This window comes from Heloderma suspectum, chromosome 8 (genome assembly GCF_057233095.1).
Source record: "Heloderma suspectum isolate Gila_16-S chromosome 8, 16-S_ref, whole genome shotgun sequence".
Lineage (NCBI taxonomy): Eukaryota > Metazoa > Chordata > Lepidosauria > Squamata > Helodermatidae > Heloderma > Heloderma suspectum.
The window spans coordinates 2,482,737-2,499,039 of record NC_139465.1 but is presented as its reverse complement, the minus strand read 5'-3'; the positions used below and the strand labels follow the sequence as shown (position 1 = coordinate 2,499,039).

Genomic DNA, 16,303 nt, shown 5'->3' with positions numbered 1-16,303 from the left:
AACTGTGGCTGCAGAGAGCTGCTGGTGCAGACACGACAGCAGCCTGGATGATGATTGTCCCCTGGCAGCATTTTTGCCTTGTACAGGATGTGGCTGGTCATTTTGGAATCTTTGCAGGCAAAGGTAATGCTGCGGCTTGTTCTGATAATATTTACTTAGAAGCGCTGTAAAGAGTGCCTTTAAAAACTGGTCCACCCGGTTCTGGAATATATACTCTCACCAGGTGCTAAAGGCTCACCGACTCTTACAGCTCTAACGATGCAAAGTGAAAGTGACTCCAATGGTGCATTCAGAATCATTCCAGCCCAAGCGCCAGCTCTGCCTGCTGATGTCTTAGTGGGGAGGAGGCCAAGAACTGCGGCAGTTCAATGGTCCCTGAAGGAACATAGCAGTGGGCAGCAACAATATAGCAAGGGATCTTTCCTGCCGCAGAGAAGGCTTTGTTTCTCCTTGCGCTATATTTTCTGGCACCCATGGTGGTACCCTAATCGCCTTGCTTGATATCTTTAGAATAAACCGGTATGTAGGTGATGCGATGCGCCTGACAGTCCATTCCAGAACAAAACAAATGACCAATTATAGTGCATCCAGTTGATCAATGTATAAATTAAGAAAATTATAAACAGATTTTAAAATGTGAAACATTTTGGCATGAAGCACCAGCTTCAGTCACAAATAAGAGCCTGCTTGGCTTGTTCCTAAGTGGTTCTGGCTCAGTTTGTAGGTGCTATTGTAGCATACTTTTATTTGTGACTGAAGCTGACGTTTTATGTTGAAACGTTTCACATTTTAAAATCTGTTTATAATTTTTTTAATCTATACATTTATCAACTGGATGCACTATCATTGGTCATTTGTTTTGTTTTGTAGTGATATCTTTAGTGGGCCCATCCATCACAATGCATGGATACCTGCTGTATTTCTTGCACGTATTCCTGAGTGGTGGTGCATGCGGTGTTTCCTCCCTCTCTCTCCCCACCGCCACTGGTCCCCACCACTCTTTTGTTGGGCTGTCCACCACGTAACTCTGCATGCTTTCCCTTGGCAACTTTGGAAATATTTTGAAATGGAATCATGCTGGAGTTCCAAAACAGGCCAAACTTAGCGTAGGAGTATGCACACTTCTCAAGTGTCTCAGACTATGCTGTTGGGCCTCATAGAAATAAAGGGAAACATGGTTGATTTCTCAAAAGAGATGACCTGGGGTTCAAGCATGCTTGGATGCCCATGCCATCTTCCCTGAAACTCTGTTTTTTTCATCTTAACTGGTGTGGGAAGAGGGCTGTGATGCTTTGGTGATGAAGGAGAAGTCACTGGCCACATGTTCAGAGGTATTCTTTGCTTCTACTTTGCAGGTTTGTACTGGAATCGGAGTCTTGGGCTGAGGCTGGCCCAGATTAAGCCCTGATGAAATGTTCAGTATAAATATGGCGATAGCTCTGTTCCTGCCTCCTAATTATCTTTTCGCATTCAAGAGTTTTGTGGAGCTCTAACCCAGCCTTCTCCAACCTGGCGCCTTCCAGATGTTTTGGGCTTCAGCTCCCATCAGCCCCAGCCAGCATGGCCAATGGTTAGAAATGCTGGGAGTTGTAGTCCAAAACATCTGGAGGACACGAAGTTGGGATAGGTTGCTCTTATGCCTGCTTATTCCTACATCAACCTTCTTCATATACTTTTAGCTATTTAATATCCAGTGCAGAGAAATATTTTCTGCTTAGCATCCGCAGTCCTCTTTCAGGGCCGGGCTGACAACGGAACTGGAACTAGGGGTGGATGTGATACACGGGAGGTGCTGGAGCCAAGTCAGTCCATCAGCTGGCTCAGTGCCAAGTTTGCAAGGTGGAAATTTGGGCTGCTGCTTCTTTGTTGCAGTTTATGACGTTCCTCTACCAAAGTGCCGAGAGGAGAATGTTCAGTTTCTCTGAAATGTCTCATGGTTGCTAAGATTCTGCTGAGTCCTTAGACTGTGCTGTGCTGATGCAACTGCAATAGCCAGCCTTGAACAGCTTTTGCTCTCTTTGTGATGCTGTTGAACGGCATAGACATCTGAAGACCCGGCTCTGCTAGTGTGTTGCTGCATTAAGTTGCTCTCTGCTTTCTCCTAATGGAAGTGCATCTTTATGCCAAACTCTTAGGTGTATTGATTGCTGCCTATGAAATTCTCTCCAGAGAAAGGTGACTCTTGAGCTTATTCCACCAACCCAAACCCCCGCCCTTGCACCACTTGCACTGGTCAATGAGATGCACTTAGGCTTATTTTAATTTAATATTTATTTATTAAATTTATTAAATCACTTGTGTATCTGCATCTTTGTCACAAGGGTCTCTGAAGCAATGCTGAGGATCTTTTACTATTTATTTTGAAACTGCAATTATCTGTTCCAGCTTTGATGCAATTGATCAACACTTCTGGTGAACTGTCTGGCTATTTAATTAATTAGTCAAAGCCTGAAATGATGCTGATTGGAGATAGTGTATATACTAGTGAATTAGCCAATTGGCAATTTCAATGGTGCCCAGATTTTATTACCTATTTGGGAATATGTATTTCCAGAGATATATTTCAAATGATCAAGCTACATTTAAATAAGCTTATTAATGAGATTTCACAGAATATAGATAGATGGGCATCCTTATTTATTTATTAAATTTATTAATCGCCCATCTGGCTGGTCACCCAGCCACTCTGGGCGATGTACAAAGCATATAATAAAACAGTTTAAAACAATAAAATTCTACAATAAAAACATTTTCTAAAATACCCTAACCCACCCCAAATGCCTGCCTGAACAACCACGTTTTTAATGCACGGCGGAAGCTCATTAAAGAGGGGGCATGACAGAGTTCCCTAGGGAGGGAGTTCCACAGAGTGGGGGCAACCATAGAAAAGGCCCTCTCCCTCGTCCCTGTCAAGGTGGACACTGAGCCCATAGAACCTCAGAGCAGTTCTGATTCTGAGGAGGAACAGCCGTCCTTGGGAGAGGAGCGCACTCATCCCTCCCAGGCCCTGCAGCTGGCAGAGATTCCTCCTACCGGCATTCCAGACATAGATAGCAGTCCTGGGAGTGAAAGAGCGCGGGAGGAGGACTGGCTGGATGCTCGACGCAGACACAGAGAGCGACGAGCTATGGAGGGCGCGGAAAGGAGGCGTAGCGCCCGTTTGGCGCGCAAGCAACGGTCACGTCCAGAGGACCCAAGGGAAAAGGGGAGGGACTCTCCCTAGCCCATAAGTTCAGGGTCTGGAAGTGATTCTCTTTCAAATGGGGACCAACTGTTTCCAACCCGGGGCATAGATTACTCTGCTGTTCATAGCTTAGTCGCTGGTGATAGAGTTATTAAGTTGTAAAAGGAATAAAGCCTTGAGAAGAATCCTTTGTCTGTGTCTGGAGTTGGCTACTGGAGTAGACTGAAAGAGGCCGGCTAGGGCCTCCTGACAGTCCCCACCAATCTAGCTGTCCTAGCTGATGGGACAGAGAGAAGGCCATCCGAGGCTGATCTTGTTAAGCGGCCTGTCTGGTCTTGCTGGAGGCGCTCCTTAAGATAGGCTGGGCCAGAACCATATAGGGTTTTAAAGGTCAAAACCAACACCTTGAATTTTGCCCGGAAAACAACTGGTAACCAGAGTCAAGACTTTCTCAGCTCCCCTGGCAATTGGAGCGAGACCTTGGCGTCCTCTGCAAACGGCAGCACCTCCTCTGCCTAAGGTCCCCATGAAACCTTTGCTTCATGTAGGAGCTCTTCAGGGGCTTACACAGACCTCAGGCTGCCCCGACTCTTGACACACACTGTTTCCTAAGCGAAGGGGCCTTGTTGGCTGTCTTGGAGCTTGTCACTGTGGATTGGGCTGACCTCTCTGTAGGGCAGCCATTAAGTGGCTCATCGATTGGGTGAATGGCAGGAAACAGGGAGTGAGTTCCCCCCAGGGAGAGGGGAGGGCGCCTCTCCAGGTAAGTGTCTTTGAAATAGTGGCCATTGCAGAAAAACAGCAGGAGAAGCCTGGCTTAATGGTGGTCAGTGGCAGGCTGTGGCTCAGTGGTAGAGCCCTGCTGTGCATGCAGAAGGTCCCAGGTTCAGTCCCCATCATCTCCAGGTAGGACTAGGAAAAACTCCTGCCTGAAACACCGAAGAGCCATTGCTGCCCGTCAGTGTTGGCAATAGTGGGCTAGATGACTCCATCTCAGGCAGCTTCCTGTGTTCCTCACTGCTTTCGCCCTGCCCAAGGACTCTGCATTCTTACTAACACAGGCTCTGCAGTGAGGACCGTTGAAGTGCCCCCCTCCAGTCTGCTCTTTGGCCCAAAGGGCAGCGTTAATGGCCTGACCTGCCTTACTCCATGTCTCAGGAAGATTCACTGGGAAAGCTCCTTTTGCCCAGAGAGCTCTTCCTTCCCCCTCTGGCTGTTGTTGCACCAGCTAAAATTTGTCTCAGTTTTCCTTTCTCTTTTTCCTTTGCCAGCTCCAGCTGCTCATACATTTGCTTCTCTCTGAATGCTCCCACCCGCTCGATATTTCATAGCCTGCCAGTAACCCACACTGCTGCCACCTGGGTGTCCACAAGAGGACCAGGATCGTTCAGTTGATGTGCAGACTTGAGCCACATCTACACATTGAGCAGGACGGGGGGTTGAGTTGGACTGTACTTCTTCAGACTCCCGGGCAGGGATGGGGGGATGATACCATTTTTAATGCCTTCCCATGTGTGTTTGTAAAAACACCTCTCATCTACTGCTGTTTTACTGATTTTCTTTTCCTGTGGGAATTTATCCCTTTATTTATTACATGTCTATTCAGCCCAATAGCCAACAGTCTTTGGGCGGTTCACAACCACTGAATTACTAATCTGTCTTTATAGATAAGATACAAATATTTTAAATAAATAACTCCCTGCAAGAAGAAAAGTGGAATGTCAAGTGGAAAGGGTGTGTTAGCTGAGCCCACTTTATTTATTTATTTCATTTAATTTCATTTCTATACCGCCCAATAGCCAAAGCTCCCTCCTGCTATTCTGGTTTTCTACTTGTAGTGAGGTTTTGGAGCTGAATTAAGAAGGCTTTGGTTTAACTTTAATTAGTCCATTTGGCATTTTGTTTATTTTGTAATGCAATATGCAAGTATCAGTTCTACTCCCACACCCATTGCAAAATACAAGGCAATGTAATTTCTATCGGGTGAACATGAAGTCCTCGGAATGAAAGCAACACGCACGTTTATGGCAACATTTTGCCTTTCAAGTATGAGGCAACCCGGCCCCAAAACTCACTGTTGGGTAGCCAGGTGTCTTACTTTACAAGGACACTCCTCCATTTGAAGATGGGCCCATAGCCAGCCTAAACCTTCTGGGGGTGGGGGTGCTGCCAAAAAAGTGGGGGGGGGAGTTCTGGTTTGCAGGGCTTTTAAAGGCAAAATTGTAAACTGTTTTGTAATTATTTGTTTATAAAAAAAATTGGGAGGCAGAGAAAATTTAGGGGAGGCCAGCCCCCCATCACATGCCTGTTTGAAGATATCTTTTAGTTTAAAGGTAAAGAATGCTAAGAAGGGAGAGCAGCAGGGGCCTTGAAGTGGCCCAGCAATGCTTAGCACCTGGACACATGGGTTGCCTGGTCACTGCTCTGTGGTGAGAAGCATTGTATTTCTATTTAAATTATATTGGTCATTTCTGCATTTGCATCTGTACACATAAATCAGCCTACTTAAACCTTTTGGAAATCTGCACCATCCTTTGTTCTCTCTCTCTCTCTCTCTCTCTCTTGATGCATAAGTGGCCATCCTGGGGGGTGGAGAGGGGGGTAGGATGGGGATGCAAAATACCTCAAAGCAAGGCTCTCTTAAATTCTGTCCTTCTCTGGGTACGTAGGAGAGTATTCGAGATGTGAAAACAAAGTCTTGCAACCCTCTATGCCACAAGACAGTTGTGAAGCTTTCCCGGCGTATTTATTTATTTAGGGCATTTTTACCCCACCCTTCAGCCAGAAAAGGCTCCCAGAGTGGCTTACAAAGATAAATATTAAGACAGTCCCTGCCCTGAGGCTTACAATCTGAAAGACATGACACAAAAGGAAAAGGGACTGGGAGGGAGGAGAGGAAGCAGATGAAGTAGACTTCATCTGACGCAAGATGTGCTTATGCCTAAGCCGCAAGGTGTGACTGTTAAGCACATGACTGCCCCTTGCATGCCTGGGTTTTGTTTGCTAAATTGCCCCTTCCGTGCTCACTGTGCTCACGGTCCACATTCTCTCCTCTCCTCTCCACCCCGTGCCTCTGTTCTATTTACTAAACACAATCCAAGTGCCACGAAGTGCTGCTTCTTTTGGCTACAACAGCAAAAAAAATGTGTTTTCCCTGCCTTCAGTATCATGTCAGGCCTCATCCTGTTACACATGTCAATCCAGCTTTGGCTCCATCATCTCCAGTGCTGCGGCCCCCTCTCTCTGTCCTTACATTCGGTCCTTTCAGAACCTGCATGATTATCCATGATGGTTTTGAAACCAGAACAAAAGAGTGTATAATAGGGCAAGGAAAAGAGGCATTTTTTTGCCCTGAACAATGAAGACACTTGAGGGGAAATGTGTGGGATTTAACTTACTCAGATTGTTACACCTTCAGTCCTTTTGAAACAGCATTTGGAGTTGGTTTTTAAGAGCTTGGGGAGTGGGATGGATCAGATGAAGGCAATTTGCCTGGATGTGTTTTCCCACACTTAAATCTGCTTGGATTTGGACAGAATCGTTGCTACTGCTCTTGGCAGACAGTAGTGCTCTGACCTGAAGGCACCCTTTCCCAACCAGCCTTGTGCCCTCCAGATGTGTTGAACTGTGACTCCCATAATTCCCAGCCAGTATGGCCATTGGCCATACCAATATCAGTATAAACCCGCCTGCCCATACTTTAAGAACAAAAAGAGAGGCCCTTCTCATTTTCCCACCTGTGAGAGCAGTTAGGTGGGTGACCACATGTGGCAGGGCTTTCTCTGCAGAGACCCCATAGTTCTGGAATAAGTTGCTATTGGGGGTCTGCCATGCTCCAGCATTGTAGGCATTCAAGGAAGCCTTGAAAACATATTATTTTACTCTGGGCTTCTCCTGGTATGACTTGTGTTGTTGCTGGTTTTGTTGTTGTTTTTTATTGCTGTTCTTATCGCTCTTAATATCGTATTGGTTTTATGTGTTTTATTGCTGTATGCCACCTTGGGAGGGTTTCTGACTTGAAAGGCGGCCAAGAAATACTGTAAATAAAAATAAATAAATAAATAAATAAATACAAAGAAAAATAAATGCTATAAAAACATAATCTAAAATCAATACCATACAAAAAGTGTCAATCTTCAATACACAAAAATCTCTCCTCCCACCCCTCTAGAATGAACACTGCAAAAACTACCCACAACACTATTGTTGTTGTTGTTCAGTCGTTCAGTCGTGTCCGACTCTTTGTGACCCCATGGACCATAGCACGCCAGGCCTTCCTGTCCTGCGCTCTCTCCCGGAGCGTGCTCAAGTTCATATTCATTGCATCCGTGATGCTATCTAGCCATCTCATCCTCTGCCGTCCCCTTCTCCTTTTGCCTTCAGTCTTTCCCAGCATCAGGGTCTTTTCCAGAGAGTTTTCTCTTCGCATTAGGTGGCCAAAATATTTGAGCTTCCGCTTCAGTATCTGTCCTTCCAATGAGCACTCAGGGTTGATTTCCTTTAGGATTGACTGATTTGACCTCCTTGCAGTCCAGGGGACTCGTAAGAGTCTTCTCCAGCACCACAGTTCGAAAGCATCAATTCTTCGGCGCTCAGCCTTCCTTATAGTCCAGCTCTCACAGCCATACATTACTACTGGGAAAACAACACTATTAACCCTTTGCAAATACAACTGCAGGTTTTCTGGGCCCTTTGAGTTCCTGTCTGCTATGTTGTAGCAGGGAATATGGGCAGAGAGGGTCCGGCTTTGAGAAGGGAGGCAGGATTGAGTCTTGGGTTTGGCCTGGCTCTCATGCCTGGGGAGATCTGTGCATCAGTGGGCCACACAAGGGAGCCAAATAACTTAACAACATTCTGTGATCTGGATTCAAGAGATGGGAATCTTAGCGGTGTCGTTTTCTTCTTGCAGAGCTCCCGCTGACCTTGACGCCCTCTGCTGAAGCACAGGTACGTTGCTGAATGCCTCATGGGTAGGTTGACCATATTCCCTTGAGACAAAAACAGGATATTGGGATGACAAAAATGGGACGGGGTTATGTAATGTCCCACCGGAGAGTTCCGCTATAATAAAAAAATAGCTAACAGCCTGTTGAACCAAAATATGAGTCTGAAAAGTCCAAATCAAACTGAATGTAGGGCAGAAAGAATCTCTATGGGCGGAATGACGGTAGAAATAACAGCAAGACGTGCCCTCCTGGCTCCCACACGCTGAATGGGGCTTAGTGACGCCTCTCGAATTCCCGCCACTGCAGACAAGCCGGGGGCAGTGTCTGATCGTCGCCAGCTCAAGACGCCTGGCCCTGGCTGGATGAAGGAAACAGAACTTCCTCTTTCCTCACACTAGTAGTTTTACTGCACGCATTGATTAGAGTAGAGCCTTATGATAAACGCGTTCGGTGTTTTACAAAAAATTAAAAATGGGACAGAATTGACATTTATATTAAAACGAGGGGACAGTCGGGAAATATGAAAAAACGGTACGTATGGTCAGCCTACTCATGGGAAATAAATGGTCTCCTAACCTTGCCCCAAAGACCAATGAGACCTTCCAAAAGGTTTGTTCAAAAGTTCCAATGTGCCTTCCTCCTCCCAGCCAGTGAGTGAAGCTGGCCCATTGGAAGGCAGCACAGATTTTAAGTCAGGGGCATTGAACATCAGGACTGTGGGGCAAATGCAGCCCCCAGTCTGTCCCTCTGGGATTCCCCAAATGTTCATGCCCCCTTCCCCCCCAGTCGTTCAGTGGCTTCTCAGTTCTTGCATCGTTCCCTCCTGCTGACCCCCATTCTGAACGATTGAAATGCCTCTTCTCCCAAGGCTGAGTTACTGGCAGGAAGAGCTCTGAGCTACACTATGCTGCTGTTTTGACCCTGCCCCTTTTGCCTTTGGTCCCGCCACCACTGGAATGTGGCCCCCGAGAACCTTTCTGAAATGGAATTTGGCCCTCGGGCTGAAAGAGGCTTGGCAGCCCTGTTGCAGGTGATCAGCCACTCTTGACTAAGTGCAGGAAACCGTCGCCTGCTCAGACCGTAAAGACCACCCTGCTGAGGCAGTCCAAAGGGGCTCCATTTAGTCCAGCATCCCGTTCCCCACAGTGGCCATGCCAGCGCCTCCAGGGAGTCCGCTCCCACGCCTGCTCCCCAGCAGTCAGCATTCAGAGGGACGCTGACTGCCTCTCTGCTTGGGGGCGCCACTAGGCTCTCGTGATGGTCACGGCCACAGCCACTGACGGATGCCCCCTCCATGAGTGTGTCGATTCCTCTCTTAACACCCGCTAAACCAAGGACCACCTCCATCTTGTAGCAGCAGAGTCCATCGGTTCATTACGCGCTGTCGGATTAAGTACTTCCTTTTGGACGTCCTGAATCTGCTTCCCGTAAATTTCATTGAATGGCCCCGAGCTAGTATGAAGGCCCCATTTAAGTATTATGAAAGGAGAAAGACACCTGGCACAATTTAACAAACCATTGTGACTATGCAGTTCTGTAAATGGCAGTGCTTTAAAGTGGGGCTCTCTTCTGAATCCTTGTGACCTCTGTGTGTGCCCTTCTGTTCCAGAATGCGCTTGCGCGCGCTCTCTCTCTCTCTCTCTCTCTGTCTCTCTCCCCCCTCCCTGCCCCCCTCCCCACAAAGCAGCCCTGGCTCCATCATCCATCCTCTCTCCTGGGTGCCCATCCGTCGTCTTTGTAGCTAAGCCCAGGAATGGGTGTGCAAGCTATTAATAATTTACAAATGCATAAGCCCCAAGTTGGAGGAGGGAACTGTATTCACTGATTTCCAGAAGGGTAACAGCCATGTCAGTCTGTTGCAGCAAAAAACAGCAGAGATTTGTGGCACCTTAAAGGCTAACGCATTTATTTTGGCAGAAGCTTTTGTGGACTATAGCCCACTTCATCAGATGCAGCTGATGAGGTGGACAGAGTCCATGGAACCTTGTGCCAGAATAAATGTGCTAGTCTTTAAGGGGCCACAGGACAATGGGTCTCTTTGCGTGATCACAGAGGGGGAAATAAGCCTCTGCATGCCATTCGTATGCTGGGAGGGGACTTGCATAATTGCCCTCTCTGGCATGGCTTGCCGTGTCCTGTGCATCCACCGAGGGCATCTTGTTGCTGTGGTTAACAGGCCACCCAGAACCCGTGGGCTGCTGTAGGGTTCTGGGGTGGCGTGTTAACTACGGCAACAACCTGTGGCTTATGTCCCCCTCCGTGATGGTGAGAACCGGCTGCTCTCTTGCATTTGCCGAGTCTCCCAGACCGACCCTCATCTGGAGTGGCAAAACTGTGGTGTGGCCTGCCTTCTGATGGACCTGGAGCCCAGAGCAGCCCAGGCAAGAGACCCTGGCATCGCCCTTCGGCAGGTGGTGTGCCGCTCGCGTGCTGCGCCGCTGTTGAGATCTTCACGAGGGCCAAGCTCAGGCCCTTTGATTTGCCTTTTCCTGCACCCGGAGCATCTCTCCCTCTTTTTCCAGATTGGCATGACAGCATCTCTACTTGCCCCTACAAATGTGAACCTCCCTCCCTGTGCGCCCCCCCCCCACTTTCCCACAAGAGGACAAAGCAAGCGAACACTGCAGCCTCTGTTTTTGCCTAGCGACTCTTGGCTGTCTCTTCCCACCAGTTCCCTGGGGTGGCTCATGTTCCCCTTGGCTTCTAGATAATAATGGACCCACAGTGTACATGGCTTCTGTGGGGTGTGCTGGGACACGGAGGAGGAGAACACCTGCATTTTAAAGTCTTTGTCCATCTCTATGTTGCTTTTCAATGACTGAAAAACCTTCAGTTTAAAAAACAATAAAACATATGTTAAAATAATAACAAATAAAAGTGGGACCTGCAGCTAGGGGCGTTGCTAGGCCTTGGCCCTTGGGTCTTGGCCCCAAATCTATTTCCCAGGGTCCGAGATCTATTCCACAGATTCCTGACATCTGTGGATGTCAGTGAGAGAAGTCTTACTTAGCTGCATTGCCTTGCAGCCAGTGATTTCCAGGGGGATTGCAGCTGGGAAGCGAAGCGTTAACCCTCCCCCACCCACATGGCAATGAAGCGTAGGGAAAACCTTCCCTTTGTAACACTAGAAGCTTTTCTCCTAAGTTTCATTGAGTGAGGTGGGGGCAGTTTTCCCCCAGGTGGGGAAAGGGACAATGAGAGATTGCAGACGAATTGCAACTGAAGAGGAACTACTGATTTGGGATGATCTGGGCTGGGATGAGAATTAATTGAAGAATTTATTTTATTTGCTGTGATTTGTATGAGAACTTAATTGGCTGGCTTTGCCTTCTGTGAAATGTAAATAGATCGTAGTGACTCTTTCTAAATTTGCTTTTAAAGACATAAACTAGCATATGTAAATTTTATGCAAATTTGTGTCCTGGGGGCCTAGCAATGCCCCTGCCTGCAACAACACACCACAACAGTGTATCTGCCCTCCTAAAGTAGTGCTGCTATTCAGGGTTCCATCAGCCATTCCCTGAAGCAGAGCATTCCACTTTTCTCACCCCCATTTTCCATGTTTATTTTCCAACTGTCACACAACATTCTGTGGATACCAAGCATGTTCAGTCTTCAATGGGTTGTATGGGGGGGGGGGGGCTATGTGTGACCCCTTAGGTTTTTGGTGGTGGTGATGATGATGATGTAGTTCTGCAAATCTCAGGGTTCCCCTAAGTAAGGTTCCCCTACTTCCCTCTTCTCAGTGGCCCTACTTTGGCTTATAAGCCTGTTGGCACTCACCAGCTGAGTTTGCTATTAGAAGGAGTGATACCCAAGAGGAGGCAACAAAAGACTCCTTTTTTTCACCCAGCAGGAATTATTTTGGAGTTCTGTAAAGGTCTTAACTGCCCTTTTCAAAAGGGCCAGTGATACAGAACTGGTAGATCTCCTGTAGGAAAGAAGCCAACAGGATTTGAGTCAAGACTGAGAAATCGCTGTTTTCTAGTGATGAGAATCTTGCCTCCAGTGATGGAGGCACGTGCAGTGGGGCCTCCCAACCAATCTGAATTTGGGGGAGGGGCTATATGGGGGAAAGGCAGTTGCTCAAGTTTGGGTTGATGCGGAGTTGGGGCTCCCCCGACACCCTCCCAACACTTGTTGGAGGAAAATGGATTCACTTCATATGGAAAACCGAGGGTCAGTCCACTTAACACAGTGGCACCCACAAATTATGCAGGCCCTGTTTCTGTAGGGTCTAGTAAGTTATTCTGCCTAAGTATTTAGGAAATTATGTTCCAGTGCTTCCCTGGTGCATATCAGTGTGAATACAGCCTGATATAAATATTGACCCTTGGAATTGTGGCATCAACAGGTGTGTTTGTTTTGCCTTTTTTAACTCATGTGTGTGTGTTGGGGGGAGTGTTGAATGGTTACTCCAAGAAAGAGGCATTGATAGGTCTTAAATAAGCCTTTACCAACCTGGCGCTCTCCAAATGTGTTGGACTGCAGCTCCCATCATCCCCAGCCAGCACAGCCAATGGCTCTTACTATCAGTAACTAAGCATCCTGAGAGGCATATTAACCTTTTAAAATGGGAGGGGGGAAACTACACAAATGCTGTGAAACCATCAAAGTGTTGGAGTCGAGGGAAAGGGTGTGTGGGGACCCCTGGAGGGCCAGATTTGGCCCCAAGTGGACAGGATTCAGCCCTCGGGCCTGAGGTTCAACACCCCTGTCTTAAATCATAGCAGCTGCTCTCTCTCTGCTGCCTGGGCTAGCAGGGACCTTACATCTTGGCCCTGGCTTCCTCCCTCCTGACAAAGAGGTGCCCTTAATGCCACAGCCACAAACCTGACGACATCCTATCATCCTCACCACCGGACCTGGTGATCTGCTTGCAGATGGTGCAGTCTCTGGGCTTTGCGATCTACCGAGCGCTGGACTGGGGTCTGGACGAGAACGAGGAGCGGGAGCTCAGCCCAGAACTGGAGCGTCTCATTGACTTAATGGCCAACAGCGATTCTGAGGACAGCGGCTGCGGCACGGGAGACGAAGGCTATGGTGGGCAGGAGGAGGAAGAGGAGGCATTGGCGGAGGGGACCCTGAGGGCCGTGCGCACCTTCAGCCAAGCCATGCGGCTCTGTGCCATCCGCCTTGCCCAGCCCCAGGAAGCTCAGGTGCACTATCAGGCGGTCTGCAGAGCTCTCTTCCTAGAGACGGTGGAGCTGAAGGCTTTCCTGGCCAAGATCCGTGACACCAAGGAGGTGAGTGCTCTCTTAGCTTCGGCTGGGGAGGGGGACATGCTTCTCCTGCCACATTGTCATTGATGGGTGAGCACCTGCAAGAGCGTTGCCACTTAGTCCCAAGGCTATGTGGCATTTGTAATGCGGTGGCATATTACAAACACCGAGGAGCCGTCTAGAGCTACATAGCAACTTCTGGAGCTACATTGATGAAATGGATAGCTCTCCCTGCCCGCAAGGAGCTTACAGTCTAAATATACAGCAAGGAAAGCAGAGGAAGGGAGAAACAGTGGGGCTGATGGAAGGCAGCTAGGCTTCTAACCGGTACACACTATTGGGACCATATTGCATCTGCCCCGAAAGACCTGCACTAGTTGCCCATTGCTTCCTGGGCTCAATTCAAGGCGATAGTTTTAACCTTTAAAGGACCTGGCTATGTAAGAGACCACCTGTCTTGCTGTGAACCTGCCCAGGTATCCTGACCTGCAGGAGACGCCCTCTTTAGGACACTGTTGTCAGCCACGCATGAAAGGGCTTCCTCCTGCATTGCCCCCAAACTGTGGAATGCGCTCCCTCAAGAACTATGATTTCCCCCCCTCCTCAATTCTGTGTGAAGGCACACCTTTTTAACTCAGCCTTTAACAGTCTGCTGATGTTTTAATGTTCTATGGATGTTAATGACCATCTTATGGTGGTAGGGTTTTTATTGTTTTAAATTGTCATGCATGGCCTTATTTTCTAAAAAGCCATTAAGGCACTGTATAAATGTTAATAATAATAAATAAGACCTGGTGCAGATGCTTTTACAGAAGCATCAAGTTGGGTTATAGTTGGGGAGACTCTTTATACTCGGTGGCACCATTGCTTTGTGCCTGAACCTGCAACACATAAGCCGCTCTGCGGCTAGCGGAAGAGTGCGGAGGCCCAAGTCCTGCACCCATCTGTAGCTGCTCAGTGGCAACCTTGTTGCTCTGGGCAGGGATGCCACAGATTGTCTCCTGAGCTCTGTGCCAGAGCTGCTGCTGCCACTAACAAGACTGTTTTCCGCCTCACTGAGCCGTTCAGCTGGGCTTTGTCTGTCGGCCTGCCTGTGCCACCTGTGTCCCGGCTGGGCCTGGGTCTGTTTGCCAGGCTCCCAAGCTGCCAGGGTAAGCTGGGGTGCTGGTGGCTGTTGCAAAAAGGAGGCGGTGGTGCCACGGTACTGTTTGGGGTGGAGGGCTGTTCCCATGGGTATAAAAGATGTGGGGGGGGGGAGCTGCGAGGGGGCTCCAGCAATGGAGCACAACATGGGCCCAGCAGCCCAGTACCCGATGAGCTTCAGCCAAAGGGCCACGTCTTCCCCTGTGTTCCGTGTCCTAGGCCAGCCTTTCCCAACCTGATGTTCTCCAGATGTGTTGGAGTACAACAACTGCTAGCATGGCCAGTCCCTGGTTGGGGGATGCTGGGAGTTGTAGTTGAACACATCTGCAGGGTGCCAGGTTAGGGGAGGCTGACCTAGAGAGAGGCTGTTGTCTTCCCTGTGTCTATTTGCAACCAGGAGGAAGGCACTGGGTGGCGGAAGCCGCTATTCTTGGCCCAGTCTGGTCAGAGCAGTGGCCACGGAAGGGGGGCGCGTGTCCCATTCACACAGCATGGGAGCTTCCTTGTTGTGCAGGGGCCTACGGGGCACCCTGAGTGTATCATGTCGTCTGTGAGCAAACAGCTGCATGTCAGAAGCGACTGCGGACGTCTTCCCCGCTTACCTTCGCCTCAGAGGCTTGATGCAACCTTGATGCTTCTGTATATTTTCTGGACCAGCTGTAAACCTTCTTCCATTTGGGCTGCCTTTTAGTAGCGAAGTCAGGCTGCCACGGGACAAAGTCTGGAGGGTGGCCATCTTAGTCTGTTGCAGCAAAAACAGCAAAGAGCCCCGTGGCACCTTTGCAGACAAACACATTTATTCTGGCATCAGCTTTCCTGGGCTATAGCCTGTTTCATCAGACACAGGATGTGTTATGGAGAATTTCACTTCTTTTATGCCATACATACGGGGCGGGGGATGGGGGGGATTGTAAACAGTGAGGTCAGGAGGACATTCAATGCAGAAAGTACTCATGGTGACAATCACGTTATTAACCACGGTCATGCGCAGTGCAGATGTTGCTGATAACAAACAAGCGCAGGACTTTCTTGCTCACATCTCCCTTTGAAGTCCCTTTCTCCACAGTGGCCACTTTAACGGCTGTGACAGGGAGTCCCCTGGAAGGCTGAAGTGTTTTCTAAATTAGAATTCATCAACAGGTTCAGTTCTGTCGCCAGAGGTTTGAATTGGGATAAAGGATCTTTATCACACTGCATGTGTTAATTGGCTCACCTAGTGTCAAGGTGTTTGTGTTACCAGCAACAGCTGCTCTGAGAGTGACCACTGCTAAGAATGTGATTGTCACCGTGAGCCCTTTCTGCATTGAATTTCCTCCTGACCTCTCTGTTTACCTTTCCTTCCCCTACCTTCTGTTCTGTATAAAAACCTGAAACTCTCCATAATACTCCACGCTTCTGATGAAGTGGACTACAGCCCATGAAAGCTTAAGCCAGAATAAATCTGTTAGTCTTTAAGGTGCCACAAGACTCTTTGTTGTCATGGGACGGTTCTACTTGGAGAAAATGTCCAGTATCCCTGGCTATCATTCCATCGGTCCTGTTTAGTTTTTAAGTGGTGTATCCACCACAAGTCCTCAGGATATGGGGAGGTTAACCATCTGAGTCACTCAGCTGGCTGCTTATGTGGGTGGCATTTTGCCACTGTGCACGGGGCTCATGCAAAACAGTGAAGGCTGTCCAGGAACTCAGTCTTGCCATGGGGAGGGAGGGAGGAAGTGGCGGGGAGGGAACAGGCAACATGCCACATCCTGATGAACCACCTGCTGTTCCTCCTCCAAATAGTTCCTGGCTTCTCATGTGCAGATCAG

General features: G+C 48.5%; 1 protein-coding gene across 4 annotated transcripts in view; it reads left to right on the top strand.

Annotated features, from left to right (window-relative positions):
* SPIRE2 (spire type actin nucleation factor 2) overlaps positions 1 to 16,303 on the top strand; it is a 52,891-nt gene that overhangs the window by 18,161 nt on the left and 18,427 nt on the right. For all 4 annotated transcript variants that reach the window (XM_084812668.1, XM_084812667.1, XM_084812666.1 and 1 more), the window contains 2 exons: positions 8,094 to 8,131; positions 13,014 to 13,376. In XM_084812668.1, the coding sequence (XP_084668794.1) occupies positions 8,094 to 8,131; positions 13,014 to 13,376 (401 nt within the window). The remainder of the gene's footprint in view (positions 1 to 8,093; positions 8,132 to 13,013; positions 13,377 to 16,303) is intronic.